The 20,399-nt window shown below is 39.1% G+C and overlaps 1 protein-coding gene across 1 annotated transcript in view; it reads right to left on the bottom strand.

Moving 5' to 3' along the window:
* Positions 1–1,539: 1,539 nt before the first annotated feature.
* The window catches only part of LOC130432375 (uncharacterized), a 32,123-nt gene continuing 13,263 nt past the window's right edge, over positions 1,540–20,399 (bottom strand). Inside the window, exons 3-9 of the mRNA XM_056761708.1 lie at positions 3,759–3,972; positions 3,601–3,676; positions 3,234–3,493; positions 2,313–2,417; positions 2,146–2,218; positions 1,895–2,001; positions 1,540–1,658 (exon numbers count right to left, since the gene is read on the bottom strand). Of these exons, the coding sequence (XP_056617686.1) occupies positions 1,964–2,001; positions 2,146–2,218; positions 2,313–2,417; positions 3,234–3,493; positions 3,601–3,676; positions 3,759–3,959 (753 nt within the window). The 5' untranslated portion in view covers positions 3,960–3,972 and the 3' untranslated portion in view covers positions 1,540–1,658; positions 1,895–1,963. The remainder of the gene's footprint in view (positions 1,659–1,894; positions 2,002–2,145; positions 2,219–2,312; positions 2,418–3,233; positions 3,494–3,600; positions 3,677–3,758; positions 3,973–20,399) is intronic.

Below are 20,399 nucleotides of genomic sequence, written 5' to 3'. Positions count from 1 at the left end.
ATGACTGTGTAATGGACAATGTACTAGTAACAAAATATGTATTTTAAATAGCAGCTCAATTGACCTATGTGTCACACACAGGTCAAATTACCTATTGTTTATTCATGGGTTTTGATGAATTACAAAATCATTAGTACATTGCCATTACACCATCATCTCATCAGATATTCAATCATTGTTACATTTTAGAATTTTATCACAAATAAAATATTTTTTTTATTTTCTTGTTCTCACTAGAGCAATTGTCTCCCGATGTTTAATGTCAGGGCAGTCCTCTAAACAGAGCTTTGCGGTGGCTGTGTCCTTTGTCTCACTTGTCAAAGAATATACTATTGCCAGGTTTAGCCCTGCTAAAGCAGGACCTTGATTGATTAATGAGTGGCCAATCATTCTTCCAGCCATAACCAAAAGATCACTCTCAAGAAGTACAGATGATGCAGTGGGCAAAAGGTGGTCGGTTTCCCCTTCAAACAGAGTAGTCTCTGCTGCATTTCCTAATGAGAAAGAATAGACAATTAAGTTCATAACAAAAGGATCTAATTTTGACTTAACAAGGCCATATCAATTTAAAAAGAACTTTGAGTTTTAGTTTACTGTCTGGTGTTAAAGGTCTTATAATCAGTTAGCTTGACGGAAAATGTACAGATTGTTAGATGTTTATGTAAGGGATAATGTACAAGCAGCTGGTTATATTTCAGAATAATTACACGGCTCATTAAAATACTTGATTTTTATTGACATTTGCAGGTTTGTTATTCCCAGATAACTGCTTAAAACCAATAACACATAATAACCCAGATTATGCCAATTATTTTGACAGAATTTTCTGTCTGGTTGCTAGTCATTGTTAGTCCCTAGATTGATAAAACATCAGTTAGTTAAATAAGAATTATAATATATCATTTATTGAACATAAATTATCTTAAAGGACAATAAAAAAATCTAACAAATAAAGTACTTATTTATGAATGTAAATTTGCAAAATTATGTAATAACTGCATTAATAATATATCATACCACAGTTTAGTTTGAATCCATGTTTTAACTTAGCAATTGTTGTTGACAGGATGTGTCTAGTCACACCAATGCCAATTGCAGGATCCCCTACAAAAATACAAAGTATCCACAAAAATTAGGAAACAAACACCACCACCAACAATCAGTACAATTCATTTCTGTTTCCAGTAATTTCACTAGTGTTCTATTTAAAAGTACACTCAGTATGTTGTAAGCATTTCATATCTTGTATCAAGATTTCTTTTTTAATAAAAATGGTTATTAAAAGTAAATGCATATTATTAAATAAATCAGTGATCAATTGTTTGGATTTCACCTGCTGTTTTTATCCTATATTGGATAAAGAAATAATAAAAATATACATGTGGTTAAATGAGAAGGCTAAAATTCCTTAAAATGTTTTTTTGAATCATAATCTATTGGTTTTGTTAAATTACCTTGAATATGACAGTGAAGAGGGGTGGCCCACTGGTCCTTTTCATGTCTTTGTTTGTAAAATGAAATGAGGGATCTGTCCCTCTCTTCATCAGTGTCTGTAGCATCTAGTGACAACAAAAGTGATGGGTGCCTTTTACCTCCTTCACGCAGTCGCTCAAAGAAGAGTCTGATAGCCTCCTGAGGGTTTTCCACAGTTTTCCAAACTAATAGGAAATATATATATTTTTTTACACAGTGAGTTGGTACGGTAAACTGAAAAAAAAAAATCTTCAATATCTGTGATTATTTGTGTTAAAAAGAATGTTTATGTTTTATTGTTTAATCGATCAATTACCAAGTAATTACCATATTAAAATTCCATGTAACCTACTATTACAAGACATAACCTATTATTACACAAAAATAAAAATAACATAAAAAATTGACACGCATAATTCACCTTCTGTTGATGGTTCTGAAGATGAGCTGAGCTGAGGTGTATGAGACATAGATGATGGCCCTGGTTGGTCTAAGTAATCTTCCAACAATGTGTCATTACGGAATGATCTGAAATCAAGACAAAACATTTACTTTACAAACACTTTGAATTATGTAATTAAGTTGTAAATCTCTGACAAAACTAAAATAAACGGAATATATTATTATTGTACTTAAACACACTTATTGTACTTTCAAAAAACAAGATTATACCTCTCAGCACATAAGCTTCCATGATAAGGTAGAATTGACAATGGCAACTCGTTTTGGCATATAGGGCACATCTCTAATTAACAGAAGATAAATATAAATAAAATATAAGTGGGACAGTAAGTGTTGATTTACATAAAATAACATTAGATTTGAGGAATATGCATTACTCCAAGACTGTCTTCAGATACTTCTCTGTCAGGAGTGTTTGTAACGTTTTCCTCTATATTGCAATGTTCATTTTCGTCCTCCACAATGACCACATCAGTCTTCTCCTGTAATTTTGAAATGGCTGTATGTTAATCTTTATAGCTGTAGTGTATTTTGATTTAAACCTAAATTAAAACCAGAAAAGCAAAAACTGTTCAAAAGAACATAATCCGCCATGCAACTGTAATTAATATGAGATGCTGTGCTTCATCATAAATAAACCAGCTATTGTTGCAGGCTTTGTGTTGTACCGAACAACACCCTCATTCTTAGCAGTTGCATTTTAATTATATTTTAAAGTCAAATCCAACTAAGCTACATGAGCTACAAGTACCTACTGTTTTTATAACACAGTTCCTACACACACAATGAGAATATAAAGGTAAAAAAAGTATCAATGTAACTTTCATGAAGTAACATCACTTAGAACCTTTCTTGATCAGCTCCCCAGCTTCCGAGGTGGTGAATAAGTATATTATGTGCATGGGTTTGGGCACTGGTAAGAACACTTACACTTACTTCACATTGGGACACTGTTCCTTGTTTTCCTGTTACGTGACTACTTAAGCCTGTTGTAATATTCACAGTTGGTATTAATCAACAACTGGCAAAATCTACATCTCTCTGACATTGTTTTGTAAATACTAGTTGAAGCACATATGAGAAACACTTTATTCTGTTATATTTGATTTATTATGAAATTCAACTGTTTACATTCAACTGTTGTGTGCTCTGCCTGTTTAGCAATATATATATATATATATATATATATATATATAAAAAAGCTCTATTACATCAAAAAGTTGCTTCAAAAAAAAAAAGGTATATTATACACACACACAATTTGTGGAAATGCAATACAAAAAGTATAGACAACTTACATTTGAATTCAGTTTGCACTCCTCAGCATGTAGTGCCAACAATTGCAGTGGCATGGTAGTATTACAGGTGACACAGGGCACCTTTGGCATCTTTGCAAATTCAGCTGAATTGTAGGGAAGAGGCTGGGTATCCAATTCCTCTTGAAGAGGCACCAGAAAAATAACATTTTTGCCACTGTTTGAGACAGATCGAAGTTGCCGGCCGGAGTAACCCTCCGATTCCATTGAGATTAAAGATAATTTTCTTTGGCCACTTCCTCCTACAACAGAATTTGTAAGTAGATAATTAATAGTATATCTCAAGCAACTAATCTGAACAGTACACAACTTAGCTCTTCAACAAATGATAATCAACAATCAGTTTTACCAGTTGCTTTGTAGAGCATCCACCTGCCTTGAATCTGGTGGAGTTTGGAGAATTCTTCCTCCATAATTGTGACTATCTAGAAATGTATAGAAATATAACATAATGAAATAGGCTTTCTCACAAAATATTTATATAAACAGCAGTATTATATCACACACATCTTCATGTTTGCAGTCCTCTAAAACAGACACAACTTTTTTTCGAAGCCCTGCTTGACTCAGCTCCAGTTCATCAGTAGCTTTTGGGGTTACAGTTGTGGGTGCTGGTAAGATGCAAACTGTAAGGTCTGCATGTTTGATAGGGACTGTCCGGGCGAATCGACCTTTGCCTTTCTTCGCGTAAGTTTTGGATTTGAACATATTTGGAAACTTCCTAAAAACAAGCAAGACACATAAAACAAAGTAAAAATTTGAGTGAGTTTGTGAAAATAAAGCTGAAGTCATTTTTTTTAGTTCCTGTTTTCTACATAAGTCAAAACCATTCATAATGTATAGAATATATCCTTATTATCTTTAATATCAACTTAATAAGGATATGTCAAAGATTGAAATCCTAGTGAAATTAATGGTTGAAATCACACTTAGTTGTTGTATAATTTTTAATGATTTGGAAACTTTAAGTTCAAGATTCACGATTTTTATTTGTCACTTACACAGTTATATAGAATTACAACCAGTAGTGAAATATAGGTAAATTAATTCTATAAAGTTTAAATTAGGTACATAGAAAGTATATGTTCTGCTTGTTGTCAGCATCTTGCCTGTCTGCATCTCATAAACAACTACTAACAGACATTAGTAGTAGTTATCGTTTAGCTTATTGTCATGAAATCATTCTAAAATGTTCATGTTTCAAGACAGACTGCTGTCATTTTAAGATTGTTGCGAGTTGGTCTTTGTGACTTAGAAGTCCTCTTCACTACTACAACATTTCACAGATTTAGGAGCTAGTTTTAGTGCTAAAACACTTTGTTAAAAAATAAACCAGAGGCCCATTTCAATATGGAAGTTTAACATACTCTAAATTAAAACGTAAACTCTGAGTTGATTTACTCTGTGATGAGAAACTTCGAGTTTTTGGTTTCAGAACAGCTGGTTCAGATCGTCTCTGTGTGATTAAAAATGTGTGCAAAAAAGAATGTATTTAATAAATGAATAAAAACAAAACTTGTGCTTTAAAAGGGGGAAGAGATCGAAAGAAACTCTGGGTTTACCGAAGAAATCTTGCTCCCAACCAGGTTAGGTTCTAAGTTACTATGGTTACCGACTCTAAGTTACCTCTCTTATAAAAACAGGCTTAACTTTACCCACATTCTTTGGTTTGCTATACCTTTCATTCTGAAATGGAAAACCCAGATTTTCCCTCATTTCAGGGTTCTGAAACAGGCCTCAGTTGTTTAGACAGTCTTAATTTAGCATCTATCTTTTGGCAACTGGACTCATGGTTGTGCTTTTAGGTACTGCTATTATAATATAAATAAAATGTTGTACCTCTTTAAAGCCTCGTTCACTCTGGTAGAAGTATCAGTGATGGTGTTGGAAGTTTGGACAGTACTGTTGCACATAGTTGTCGATAGTTGTTTGTACATGTTGGTGTAATGTCGAAAACCGCGTAAAGAAAGTCTCAAAATCCAAATGAACCGAACAGGATAAATGGACGCGCGTTGCAGGATACACAAATGCACAACTTCTCATTGGTATGCGCAAAATCAATATACATGAACACAAAATAAAACAACGCAATCACAAATCTGCCTCTATTTGTACATATCGCTTCGTGTTTATTCAAATCTAAATTTCACAGAATCAAATCATAAGGCGTTTGTGAATCGTAAAATACAAATGTATTGTGTGTCACGTTCACGGATGGCTGTGCGTGCATTTGTTAATCAGTCGGAATTCATCCCATAGTCCTCTAGAACTGTCTTGCTACAAAAGGTCCAAGGATAAAAAAAATATACGAGTTGATTTATGCATCATTCTGTGCATTTTTAATCATAACATGGACACCTGGTTTCAAAGCTGATTGTGGTAAGATTCTGCTTTTAACAATGTCCGTCTTTTTTTTACACACTTTGTCTATTAAGACAGACTGTTTTAAGTGTTTAAAACTGTTTCCTATATGTACACATGAGTGTAATCTCATGCTCTTCGATTTAATTCCTTGCATCCGAGCTAAATTCACAAAACTGACAAAGCATCTGTTCCCCGGTAACAATACGTTCAATTTGCACTTATCTCTGATTTAATGCACTACTGCAGGGGTGTCCAAAGTCAGGCCTGGAGGGCCTGTGTCCTGCAAAGTTTAGCTTCAACCCTAATCAAATACCTGAACAGCTAATCAAGGTCTCTAGAATCTAGAGGGACTAGAATCTTCCAAAAAGGTGTGTAGAGCAAAGTTGGAGCTAAACTCTGCAGGACTGTGGCCCTTCCAGGACCGACATTGGATACCCCTTCACTACTGTGAGAAAAGATGCTGCATGATGTGCTCGTCTAAATGAGTTAAGATACGCCTGGCATAATCATTGTCATGAGCTAGAAACATCACACAATTACAACAATACAGTTGTGGCGAACCACAAGTATTACATAAGAGACATTCACCAAGGTACTGTTCCGGTTGTAGATGTGCGTGGTTGTTTTGACCTCACTTGCTGTCCAGAGTGAGATATATTAAAGTGGAGAGTAAAGCTGACTCGACACATCTTCGTCTCTTGTCTCCTTATTTCTTGTACTCCACACAGTCTTTATTTCTAAATAAACAGCCAATAATCTTAGATGAAAAAATGAAAATATAAGCAGAAAATGTCGCAGTCCTGTCGCTGTTGGTAAGGACAAAACCTCTGATTAACATGGAAAATATAACTTTTATTGTGCGTCGTGTTTTGTTAGGACATCGCATTACTTAGCTGTTTTCTTTGAGTTATTATGGCTTCAATCGAAAACAAACCAACTGCAGTTTGATTTATATTAATTGGAAATCAAAATAACAAAAACTCATTATGGAATAAACTGTTCATCATGGATGCCTTCATGAGTCATGTGGGAAAAAGCGCTTAGCCTATTTAACCTTTTCCTTAAGTTTATAATAATATGAATGAACCGTCTTGTTATATCTAAAAAAATTGGTCAGTTATATCTAAAAAATATCTTGTTCCCCAAAGCCATTGTACCAGTAGCTTATAATGGTTGGACTCGTTGATATATAACATATTTCATCACTGACCCTGGATGCAATTGCACCTCGAAAAAACAGATTGTGAAAATGAAACCCCAGTCCGACCCGGATGCAGGTATATAATTTCAGGCTGGAAATTTAGCACCCACAAAACAAAAATCTTTCACCCTGAAAATGCTTTGAAACAACATTGCATGATGCTCAAGTCAACATATACATTTAACAGTAAACTTTTGGACTGGGTGGCCAGCTTGATTTGGTATTCTGTTAAAAAACTGATTTTATCATTTAGTAATAGCCTCCAAAAGCTACGAAATACATGTAGGCTATACACAAAATAATAGTAATTGACTCCAAATAGCATTTTAGGAGGTTTATACTCACCTGATTTTAAATGTATTGTGTTGACTTCTTTAGCATCAGAGAATGTTTGTATCTTTTGTAATAGTTGATGAGTGTAGGAGTATGTTAATTGCCAGCACATGGTATAAAAGAGTGGTCCTATTTTCCTAATGAGGGTGTGAAATTGTGCTGTAAACCAATCAGAGAATCATCCCCCATTCCCTTAAGAAGACAGTTGCGCTTGCACCATGGCAGATTCATTATTTACATGAAGGAATTTGCAAGAGCGGACACTTCTCCAGAGAGGAAATGCATCTGCTCATGCACCAGGTTAAAGCGCACCTCTCAGTGTCACCTCAAATGAATTTTGAACCTTTAAAATTAATGAAAATAAATTGTAAGCTATTTGTCACATAAATGGAGGCGCAGCGGAATCCCCTGCCCTTGAGACAGTACAGCACCCCCCCTAGTGGTGGATGCATCCACTTCCACCAAGAATGGAAGATTGGGATCAGGAAGACAGAGGGTGGAAAACCATACAGAAAGCTTCCTTGAGTTACTGGAACGCTTATAGGAAATCAGAGTTCCAGGACAGGGATTTTGACCGTTTTTGTATCAAGGAGGTGAGTGGAGCTGAGATTGTGCTGAAATGTGAGATGAACCTTCGGTAAAAATTTGCAAATCCAAGGAAGCGTTGCATTTCTTTGACCATCTTTGGCTGAGGTCAGTCGCGAACGGCCTCAACCTTTTTCTGGTCCATCTGGATAGTATTATGGGAGATGATGTATCCCAAAAAGTGGAACGGTGGAACTCACACTTTTCCAGCTTGAGGAATAGCCATATAGGATATAGTTCTGTGCCAGGGCCTCCGAGATGTATTCCTGCATGGCCTTCTGTTCTGGAATGGACAGAGGATAGATGTGGCATTTGGGCTCCAGACAGCAGGTCCATTAGAATCAGAAAGAGCTTTATTGCCAAGTATGATTGCACATACAAGGTATTTGTTTTGGTGACAGGAGCATGCAGTACACCGAATCAGGAACAACACACAGAGACCATCAAACAATTACAAAACAGTTACACAGATGATTTAAATAAGGGCCTATGGGTATAAAAATTAAGAAATACAATACAATAAACATAAACATAAGAGTAAGCTATAGAGAGTAAGTTATGTGTGTATGTAAATATGTACCAGTAAAAATTAAAAATAGACTATTGTAGTAAAAGGTATGTGTTATATATACAGCAGAATGAAATATAATTAACAGAAAAAGTTGTATAAAAATAGATAGTGTATTATCTGCAGGAGTTAATTGCACATAATTTTTTTGCACGCAAGTTCTTAATTGGATGTAAAAAACATTTGACTGTTCAAGAGGTAGATGGCCTGAGGGGAGAAGTTATTTTTGTGTCTGGTTGTTTTGGTGCTCAGTGCTCTGTAGCGCCGACCAGACAGCAGCATTGTGAAGAGATGTAAGAGGTCCAGTGAGATTTTCTAAACCCTTTTCCTCACTCTGGATGTACACAGTTCTTGGAGGGTGGGCAGGGGAGCACCAATGATCTTCTCAGCAGTCCGAACCGTCCTCTGTAGTCTTCTAAAGTCTGACTTTGTGGCTGAGCCAAACCAGACAGTGATGGATGTGCAGAGGACAGACTCTATGACTGCTGAGTAAAACTGTTTAAATAGAGTTTGTGGTAGGTTGAACTTTTTCAGCTGATGTAAGAAGTACAACCTCTGCTGGGCTTTTTTAGCAATAGAGCCAATGTAATTGTCCCACTTCAGGTCCTGAGAGATGGTGGTGCCCAGGAACCTGAATGACTCCACTGCTGTCACAGTGCTGTTCATGATGGTGAGAGGGGGGAGTGCAATCGGACTCCCCAGAGGGGAGCCGTAAGCCGGGGTGTCCGTTGGATTGTCCTCCGCGTTGTCTTTCTATTCCCTTCCAAACATGCAAAGCATGGAACTGTGAATCATCCCAACATTTGAATACATCAAATGAACCTTAAATCAAACTTGTATATTTAACATTTTAGCATTTAAAATGGCACGAGCGCCAACACACAACCTAGACATTTAGATACATTTACAGAAAATGATAGTTTAAATCACATAAGTTACTATTTGTCAGAGAAGTGTCTCTGGTTAGCCTCAGATGTTAAGTTAGAAATGAGATAGAGACTTCTCACCAATGCTTTGAAGCTTAGGAATCGTAAATATCCAATAGAGAAACCAAAGGGTTATCACACTCTCAGTGAGACTTCAAAAACCTAAAACCAGGCCCCTGGAGCCAGGTTTGCTATGGTCTTTTGATTATGGTATCTAGAAACCAGGACAAAAGGGAAAGAGTGGTTTATGGCCTTCCTCTCAATGATCCAGTCACACATCCCCCCTTATGGAAGAGGAAGTGGGAATGTAAACTTCAGCTGATGATGTATAGTTGGATCATGATGGCCGGATGGGCGGAGGTTCCTATTGGTCCACAGGATCTCGACATACAGGAAGAGAATGCTCCCGAGTGGTCAGGCATTGTCTCGACTCCCGTACCTTTCATCTTTTCCATCCTGCTTAGACATCAAGGGAGAGCACCCCTGCACCTGTTTGCTGGTTCTTGCAATAGGTTGGTAAGGGAGTTTCCTGTCTCCACGTAGATGCACAGCAGCAGTCCTGGATGAAACAACAGGTGGAATGGCATGATTGGCTTCCATGCAAATGCCTGTAGTGCTGTGTCAGGGGGAGGGTAGTTGTCTAGCTAACCCCCCCTCGTCTCACGTAGCTGGGCAAAGTTATGATACCAAATCATGTCACTCACATAACGTTCCTCTTGTGAATCTTGCCGGGTGCAGCATGCTCTCTGGCCATCACATTTTCTGCAGTGATTTCTGGGCAAAGGCAGGTGTCACACTCCAGGTGTTTTTCATTGAAGTACTGGTGAGCGGTGTAGGGCGTGACAAGGTTGGGGACTCTTGGCTGGCCCTGGCGATGTTGTGGTGCTGCCGTCTGACCTCAGGCTGTCCTAAGAGCCATGTTCTGCCTGTGCTTGGCTACCCCCCTTTCGTTCTGGTAACGCTGTCAGTTTAGACCAGTGTTAAGGCAGTGTTTGGCAAGTCCAGCTTTCAGATGGATCTCCGTTCAGCAAGGGTAAATCAGGCATGTGGTGTAGTGCAGATGCCATTTGGTTTGTTCATGGCACCGTCTTGGGCGCAAACATGCTCGCACACACGCACAGTAAAAGCACACATTTGAGATAAAGGAGAGAGGATCACAGGTCAAATATTAAACGGACTATAAATTCCTATATGCAATATTAATTATGTAAAACTTCTGAATTCTAAAGTAGCCCCACTGGCCAAGCAAATAGTGTAAAACAGTATACAAATGGTGGCGATGAACCCAAAACTCAGGAGAACCCAGGCCCAACCAGAGGATTCCAGTTCACCTCTGGCAAATATGCTGCCTATGCACAAGCTCAACGGTGCTTGCACAACAAGGCTAACTAAATAATAAATAAACCCACGAATAAGGTCAATAATAGATTTAAGGTTATCATTAACAATCTAATAGCATTTGAAATTTTGTTGTGAAATCGTGTCAAGTCGCTGCGTCCTTTATCCAGCTATATCATCTCAGCTCTTGTCAGGTTACCGCTTCCCATTCTCAGCTCTGCCCTCAGGTCTGGGCATGAACTGCATCCTGCGGTAACCTTGGAACAAAGAGATAAGACTGGCTGAGAGTAGAGTACTGTTCTGCACTCTTTGATGCAACAAGTACATCATTTGTTGTTGGATGTGTTCCTGGTTCCGGTTGATCTAAATAATGCAGTCTAAATCCTCTGAGGATTAATATTTTGGAAGTGTAGTGTATGCAAGATTAAAAAGATGCGTCTTTAGTCTAGATTTAACCGCGCCCAATCCACGATTGACACCAGAAAACAGAGGAACAACCAGGGAAAATAGTAATGGCATGTTGTAACATTATTCCTCTGTTGTCCGACATCGACCACAAAACAAGGCCAAACCGGACCCACAGATCCCCAGCAGATGAATCCCCACAACCAACAAGCCACCTCACTCCCCACAAACACCCACCCAGGAACCTCCAATCAGGGCCACTGAATGCAGCTATGACTTCAAACTGCTGACATGTGATGCAAGTGTGACCGATTGAAAAAGCAACAGGTGCATTTTAAAAACGCATAAGTCTGTGTACACGGAAATATATAATTATATTAGATATATAAATATATAATTGCTATTTTGAATATGAAGAAAAGTCTATAAAATATAAATATGTTGTTAATGGTTATTTGTTATATCAGTTAATGGGCACGATATGTTGGACGATCGATTGTTCCGGATCGATTGTTCTGGTCTGCGTGAACACTAGGGGGAGAGCTCGCGGGATTTCTCCAATCTCCATTCTATATAAAGCTTGCAGTGGAGAAACAGCGATTGCGAGTTTTGTCATTTAATCATCTTCCCCTTTTCAGGTATGGAGTATAATAATTAGTTAATACTTTGAAATAAGGTTATAATAAGTTAAAGAGTATGCAGACGCGAGTATATTATTGATTGTGTGTTAGAAATGTTGAAATTGTTAGTTTAGAAATGTGCGAGCTTAGAACTCCATTTTACGCACGTGGGTCATGGCGTTAGGCCTATATAATGTGGTGCGAAGCTCGAGTATGTTCAATATTTCAGGTATCTGTGTCTTTAAGGTGTAATCTTGTTTATTAAGTGTTGATTTGTTAACAAGGGTGCATGTATACAGTATAAAAGTGAATAGAGAATTTTAGATGCTGAAACAGTAAATGTACGTAGTTATGATTGATTTGTCATAGTTAAAACTCATTTAGTTTTAAAACTCAACTAAAAAGTGAAATATGTAAAAGTTGATTCTCAGGTAACTGTAAATGCTTAAATGCTTTATTGTATTTTTTTTGTATACTTTATATGGAGTATGGTTTTCAAAAAGAGTACTCATTTAATTAAATGTGTACTGTAAAAATTGTTGAATGTATGTTAAGATGTCAATGAGGTTGATTTAAAAAAGAATTGTTTAATGTCCATTATTAAAAAGATTCTATATAAAGCTTGCAGTGGAGAAACAGCGATTGCGAGTTTTGTCATTTAATCATCTTCCCCTTTTCAGGGGTACAACATTTTGGAGGCTCCGCTGGGATATACTTTTCGGAAGACAGTCGTCACTTTCCTGGCCGACACTTCCTGATATAGTACATCCCCTATTTCAACCCAGATCAACAGTGGATAGAGTTCCTGCAGGAAAGGCAAGACAGAGGCAAAGAACCGTAAACCTGAGACCACAGAGATCATCAGGTAAAACAAAGTTCATTTAGTCTCAAGTAAGCCCCAACTCAGTGAAAAGGCCCACTCTACTGTAAAAATGGAGACAACAGTGCTAGAGGAAATGCAAGTTGAAGTTATTGCCATGCTAAATCCACTACCCAAAAAAAAAAAAGCTTCTTGGTGTTTGTGAGTTCCTGAAAATAGCAGACCAAGAGAATGTTTCATCTAAATCTCGTATGTCTTTGATCTCTCATATCCTTCAACACCTCGAAGGAGGCATGACTGAACTAGAAGATGGCGGCATGTCTGTACTGTTAAGCTTGAGAGATAAAATTACAGAAGTCAATACAGCCACTGAAAATGAGACTGCCGGACCAAGCGAATTTACAGAAAAAGATAGATTGCAAAGGGAGTTAGATGAGCTAAAAAATGCAATGAAACAAAAATTGAGTGAAATTCAACAGTTGGGAGAAGCGAACACAAATTTCAGCATTGTCCAGCCTCAGCTTCAAAGTGCTGCACACCCACAACAGTTAGTGAGTACCCAACACCCCAGCCCACCTTGGCGAAAAGATTTCAAAATTTCTGGACAGATTGGTGACCCAGGTCAAAAAGAGAAATTAACTTTTTCAAGTCTAGCACACCAAATTGAGAACGGTTTGAGCAGAGGCTACCCAGAATGTGAGATAGTTGATGCAGTCATTCGTGCCATTTCCCCAGGCTTACAGTTAAGGAGCTATTTAGAAGGAAAATCAAACCTGACTCTGCCTACCTTAAGACGAATTCTGCGCTCTCACTTCCAAGAAAAAAATGCAACTGAACTTTATAAGCAACTTACCTCTGAAAGCCAAGGGAACAAAGAAACACCACAGAACTTCCTTATGCGTGTTTTTGACCTGCGCCAGAAAATCTTGTTTGCGTCCCAAGAAGCAGAATCAGGCCTCAAATACGATCCAGAATTAGTTCAAAACATGTTCTTGCATACTGTACTCACTGGTCTACAAAGTGACATTATAAAAGTAGACATGCAGCCCCTACTTCTGGACCCCAGGACCACAGATGAGGCTCTGTTGGAGAAATTAAACGGTGCTTGTGCTAATGAGGCAGAAAGACAAAAGAAAAAGAAAACCAATGTGCAGCACACAACTACTGTTGTCCATGCAGTTAAGTCCAGTGGTGAAGTGACTGATAAGAAATCCAGTGTGACTCAAAGTGTGCCGAAATCATCTTTCGACGTGCTGACAGAACTTAAAGAACTGAGAACTGACGTAGCGTCACTAAAAACACTCAATGCTGAAATTGCTCACATCAGGGAATCGTTGCAGAAACCAGCCTTTGCCTCGCCACAATTTCCCATTCCTCCACAGAGAGCTTCTGACAGACAAATTGTTCAGTGTCAAGTGCAGCCCTATTGGACATCACCGAGTGCCAACCAAGCAAGAGTGAACACTCAATTTCAACCTCAGTATATGCCTCCACAATATTATGCACCGACTCCTCGTTCCCAAGCAAGAAAGTTTTTCAATTTTCAGCAGCAAAGAACAGAGGACCGTTGCATGCATTGTTTTCGATGTGGCAGTGGTGAGCACTTCCAAGCGGGATGCAGAATTCGTGGCATTAAGCCTTCAAGAGAGATTCCTTTAAATGGAGACGGGTTACTTCCGCGGGACAGGGAGTAACCAGATCTGCTGACCAGTCCCAGAGATGTGGAGCCTGTGGAAGGACAGAGAGGCAGATGAAGCAGTGTTCGCAATGTAAAAAGGTACTGTATTGTTCTAAGATCTGCCAAACTCACCATTGGGCTGAACATAAGCAAACTTGCATCAACTCAACAAGATCAGTGTCAACCTTCTCTAGGACAATGAGTATTCACACCCGTTGCAGCACCCAAGTTAACCAGCATTCCCCGGTGACGTCATTAGTTGGGAGGCAATGTCTCGTGGAATGTTACCTGCATGGCCAACGATGTCAAGCACTGTGGGACACTGGCTCTCAGGTATGCGTCATTGATGAAGTGTGGAAACGGGAATACTTGCCAGAAGTACCATTGAGGGATGTTTCTGACATTCTTGAGGCTCCAAATATGTTAAACCTTGTAGCTGCCAATGGCATTGATATGCCCTATATTGGATATGTTGAAGTGACATTCAAATTATCATCCCGGGCATCTCACAAAGCTGAACTTGTCATTCCTATGCTTGTAGCAAGGGGTCAAAACCTCTCTCACCCTATCCTAGGTTTCAATGTGATAGAACAAATTGTGAACTCCATTGAACAAGCACAACCTAACACCATAAACAACAACATACTCGAGAGAACTGTGAAAACTGCATTCCCCAGCCTAAAGAGGAGCAAAGTCCAGGCACTCATTCAACTTCTGAGTGCAGGGAGCTCATGTGAGTATACAGTAAAGACTACAAAAGTTCATGTTAACGTCCCCAAACGTAGTACTGTGCAGGTCTCATGCCGAGTGTATATACAGCCAGTTAAAGAGGACAGCATACTCATTTTTGAACCCGATGTGAATCGCCAGTGGCCGGAGGGGCTTGAATTCTCTGAAAGTCTAGTGAGACTGACAAAAGGGGCTCCAACAAATATTACAATTGGGGTGTACAATGACACTGACCATGATGTAACTCTTATGGGCCAGACTCTGATTGGTACAGTACAGCTTGTCAAGAATGTCTTACCTGCTAGTATGTTTGAGGTGCCAGCAAACCCTACCTCTGTTGGAGTACGTCACATCCAGGTAGCGGAACCCTGTCTTGACCACACCAGTACTGATGTATGGGACCCGCCTGTTGATGTCAGCCACCTGAGTAAACACCAGAGACAGGTAGTACAGCAAATGCTAAGAGAAGAGTGCCATTCATTTTCTAAATCAGACAACGACATTGGGTGTATCAGAGAATTGCAATTGAGTATCTCACTTAAAGATGACGAGCCAGTCAGTCGCACTTATGTGTCTGTGCCAAAACCCCTGTATCGTGAGATGAAAGAATATTTGCATGACCTCATAGCACAAGGCTGGATTGAAAAATCTAACTCATCATACTCATCCCCAATCGTGTCTATATGAATGGGTGCGAATTCCTTTTGGGCTGATGAATGCCCCAGCAGCCTTTCAGCGGTGTATGGAAGAGTGCTTAGAAGGCCTGCGAGACGAGATATGCATCCCATACCTTGATGACATCTTGGTGTTTAGTAAGACCTTTGAGAACCATGTTCAGGATGTAAGGAAAGTGCTGCAACGTCTTAAGGAACATGGGATCAAACTCAAGCCAAATAAGTGTGAGCTTTTCAAACCTGAAGTCTGCTACCTGGGTAGAATTGTCTCTTCAGAGGGAAGTAAAGTTGATCCTGCAGACACAGAAGCTGTCAGTTCCCTGAAAGACAAACAACCAAAAAATGTTGGTGAGTTGAGGAGAATTCTTGGTCTACTTAGCTACTACAGGCAGTACATTAAAGATTTCTCTCGCATTGCTAGCCCTTTGTATGACCTGTTAAAAAGCACTCCAGAAGGTAATGCCCAGATGAGAGACAATCGGAGAAAGCTTAAGACAAAATGCATGAAAACCGGTGTTCCATCGAGTAAGCCTATTATCTGGACTGATCAGCATCAGAACATTCTCGAACAATTGATTGACTGTTTGCTCCAGCCACCTGTATTAGCATTCCCTGACTTTTCACAGCCTTTTGTTCTGCATACGGACGCGTCAGTCCAAGGTTTGGGTGCAGTATTGTACCAGAATCAAAATGGGAAACTTCGTGTGATTGCCTACGGATCCCGTACTTTAACTGCTGCTGAAAAAAATTACCACCTTCACTCAGGCAAACTTGAATTTCTTGCTCTGAAGTGGTCAGTCACTGAAAAAGTCCGTGATTACTTGTACTATGCTCCAACTTTTACCGTTTACAGCGACAACAATCCCCTTACATATGTCCTGTCAACTGCCAAACTGAATGCTACAGGCTGTAGGTGGGTGGCCGAATTGGCAGATTTTCACTTCACGATCAGATACCGTCCTGGCCGAGAAAATATTGATGCTGATACACTATCCAGATTGCCCCTTGACATGGGGACTGTGATGAATGAGTGTTCTGAGGAGCTGTCATCAGATGTGATAGGTGCAACAATTCAGGCGGTAGAAGTTCAAGAAGGACCCAGCATTCCATGGTCAGTCTCAACAAACTGTTCCTCTATTGAAGTCTGCCCAGCAGTCCCAACCATAACTCCATTGTCGGTAAATGAGATGAGAGAAGCTCAAATAAATGACCAGGAAATTAGTCCTGTATATCAATGCAAGCTGTCTGGATTAAAACCACAAGTGAAACAGCTCAAGACATACAGTCTAAAAACAAAATGCCTGTTTCGTGAATGGAGAAAACTTACCATTGATAAGGATGGTGTCCTCTGCCGAGCCACTTCCACCCGCACACAGTTGGTCCTGCCCGAGAAATATAAAGGAACAGTGTTGCGAGAGCTTCATGATGAAATGGTCCATCAAGGTACAGAGCGCACTCTCTCACTCATCCGTGAACGTTTCTTTTGGCCATATATGCAGGCAGAAATTGAGCATTATGTCACAAAAACATGCAGATGCCTAAAGCAGAAAAAGCCCTGTTTTGAGACAAGAGCTCCATTAACGAACATTGTTACGACCCAGCCCTTTGAATTGATCTCAATTGATTTTCTTCACCTAGATCGCTGTAAAGGAGGTTTTGAGTATATTCTTGTGGTTGTAGACCATTTCACCCGATTCGCCCAAGCATACGCCACTACTTCCAAATCGGGTAAAACCGCTGCAGATCGCATCTTTAATGATTTCGCCTTAAAATTTGGCTTCCCCTCTCGCATCCACCATGACCAAGGTGGGGAGTTTGAGAATCAATTGTTTGAACAGCTCCAAAAGTACTGCGGCATTACAGGCTCCAGGACAACCCCGTATCACCCTCAAGGCAATGGCCAAGCCGAGCGTTTTAATAGGACACTATTACAGATGCTCAGAACACTAACAGAAAGTCAAAAGTCTAACTGGAAAGATTGCTTGAATAAGCTACTGTATGCTTACAATTGTACCCGCTCGGAAGTCACAGGGTTCTCTCCTTTTTACCTGTTATATGGGAGGTCTCCAAGACTGCCTGTTGACATGCTGTTTGGGATGAATTCAGAAACGCCTTCCTGTAACCAGAGAGTGTATGTAGAAACGTGGAAACATGGAATGGAAGATGCCTATAAAATTGCCAGTGAGTGTGCTAAAAAATCTGCGGACAGGAGCAAAAAGAACTTTGACAACAAGGTTAGGAGCACCACACTGCAGCCAGGTGATCGTGTCCTTGTAAAGAATTTAACACCAAGAGGAGGCCCTGGAAAACTTCGCAATTTCTGGGAAGATAGCATCCATACAGTGGTGCGACAGATGGGTGGTGAGCTCCCAATTTATGAAGTTAAGCCAGAAAGGGGAAAGGGACGATCCAGAGTCCTCCATCGCAATTTATTAATGCCCTGTGACCACCTACCTCTCGAAACTGCTCCGCATCCAAAACCCAGACAGAAACAAGAGTTGAAAAAGCCTCAAAGTAGTGAAATAGAGTCTGATGAGGGAAGTGAAGATGAATTTGACTTTCATTATGTGTCTCCACAAGTACTTCAATCAAACTTTGTTGTTGAACCTGAGAACCTTGAACCACTACTTACCTAAGAGTCCGATGAGCATCCAAATGAGGTCCTGGAACAGGTTCCTGAGTCCATGTATTCTGTGGAAAGTGACCAAGAGGAACAAGAGCCACCTGCAAGGACCGACAGTGCAGAACAAGAGTTTAACTCACCTGCCGATGAACAAGTTCCTGCTCCCATTTCGCCTGCTGAAAGTGACCAAGAGAGTCATAGAGAACAAAGTTACCAGCTGCCTAAAAGGGAAAGATACCCACCAAGAGTACTAACCTATGATGAACTTGGTTCACCGTCTTATGATGTCAAGCAACTAAAAGGGATCTTGCAAACACCACAACCAAACTTGCATCACATGCCTACACAGTGTCTGTCGTCATGGTTGCCACCTGTTCAGCAATACTGCTACCAGTTGCCTTTGGTGTATAGAATCCACTAAATTAGAACTTGAACCATGAACTGTTGAAGTCCATATGAGATTGTGAAGGACTCTTTGCATTATAGACTGTTACAGTCTGGCACTTTGAAAAAACTGGACTGTTTTGACTGAGGAGAATTGCCTGTAACAGTTTAACTTTGAAATTTTGAGAAAATGATGGACTGTTTGCCCTATGGACTGTAGGTTTGAGAGACTGTTGAACTCTTAAAATCCAAAAGGAATATGGACTGTTGTTTCATGCCTCTTTAAAATCTTTGCACTTGGATACACTTATGGACTGTTCTTTCTGTAAAACTCTTGATTTTCTCCATAAAGTGAACTATTAAGTTTGGAATGAGCCAAGGACTGTGAAAATATTGAATATAAAATTCTTGCTCTACAAAATTTATTCTATGCAGCTACAGAAAGAACTGAGAGACTCTTGACCGAGAATGTCGAGACGACATTTATTCTTGTAGGGGAGTGTGTGACCGATTGAAAAAGCAACAGGTGCATTTTAAAAACGCATAAGTCTGTGTACACGGAAATATATAATTATATTAGATATATAAATATATAATTGCTATTTTGAATATGAAGAAAAGTCTATAAAATATAAATATGTTGTTAATGGTTATTTGTTATATCAGTTAATGGGCACGATATGTTGGACGATCGATTGTTCCGGATCGATTGTTCTGGTCTGCGTGAACACTAGGGGGAGAGCTCGCGGGATTTCTCCAATCTCCATTCTATATAAAGCTTGCAGTGGAGAAACAGCGATTGCGAGTTTTGTCATTTAATCATCTTCCCCTTTTCAGGTATGGAGTATAATAATTAGTTAATACTTTGAAATAAGGTTATAATAAGTTAAAGATTATGCAGACGCGAGTATATTATTGATTGTGTGTTAGAAATGTTGAAATTGTTAGTTTAGAAATGTGCGAGCTTAGAACTCCATTTTACGCACGTGGGTCATGTCGTTAGGCCTATATAATGTGGTGCGAAGCTCGAGTATGTTCAATATTTCAGGTATCTGTGTCTTTAAGGTGTAATCTTGTTTATTAAGTGTTGATTTGTTAACAAGGGTGCATGTATACAGTATAAAAGTGAATAGAGAATTTTAGATGCTGAAACAGTAAATGTACGTAGTTATGATTGATTTGTCATAGTTAAAACTCATTTAGTTTTAAAACTCAACTAAAAAGTGAAATATGTAAAAGTTGATTCTCAGGTAACTGTAAATGCTTAAATGCTTTATTGTATTTTTTTTGTATACTTTATATGGAGTATGGTTTTCAAAAAGAGTACTCATTTAATTAAATGTGTACTGTAAAAATTGTTGAATGTATGTTAAGATGTCAATGAGGTTGATTTAAAAAAGAATTGTTTAATGTCCATTATTACAAAGATTCTATATAAAGCTTGCAGTGGAGAAACAGCGATTGCGAGTTTTGTCATTTAATCATCTTCCCCTTTTCAGGGGTACAACACAAGTTTAGCATTGAATACCAAGTATTGTAACTTCAGCATAAATGTGACAAGTAGTGCGTCTTCGCTCTTGGTTGGGGATGTAGTGGTCTGAGCTGGGATGGTCCAATGGTCGAATTTTTCTTGGGTGGTGGTGGAATTGCCTTAGATGGAACTGGGATGGTCAGTCAGTCTGCAGCTGTAGGTGTTTGTTCAAAATCTTTGGTACATTTATTCAGTTGTACAGTATGTACAGTACCCTTTCAAGTTCAAGGCACAGGTGTCCTGGGCCGTTGCTGTGGTTGACAGGCATGAGTCCAATGGAAACTGCGTGCTCTTGAGAGAAGAAGAAATGTCTGAAGCTGGTGTTGTTGTGGAGAATTTAAATACAATTATTTTGAAGTCATGGTACTT

The sequence above is a fragment of the Triplophysa dalaica genome, chromosome 12 (assembly GCF_015846415.1).
Source record: "Triplophysa dalaica isolate WHDGS20190420 chromosome 12, ASM1584641v1, whole genome shotgun sequence".
Classification (NCBI taxonomy): domain Eukaryota; kingdom Metazoa; phylum Chordata; class Actinopteri; order Cypriniformes; family Nemacheilidae; genus Triplophysa; species Triplophysa dalaica.
This window is presented reverse-complemented; position numbering and strand designations above follow the sequence as displayed.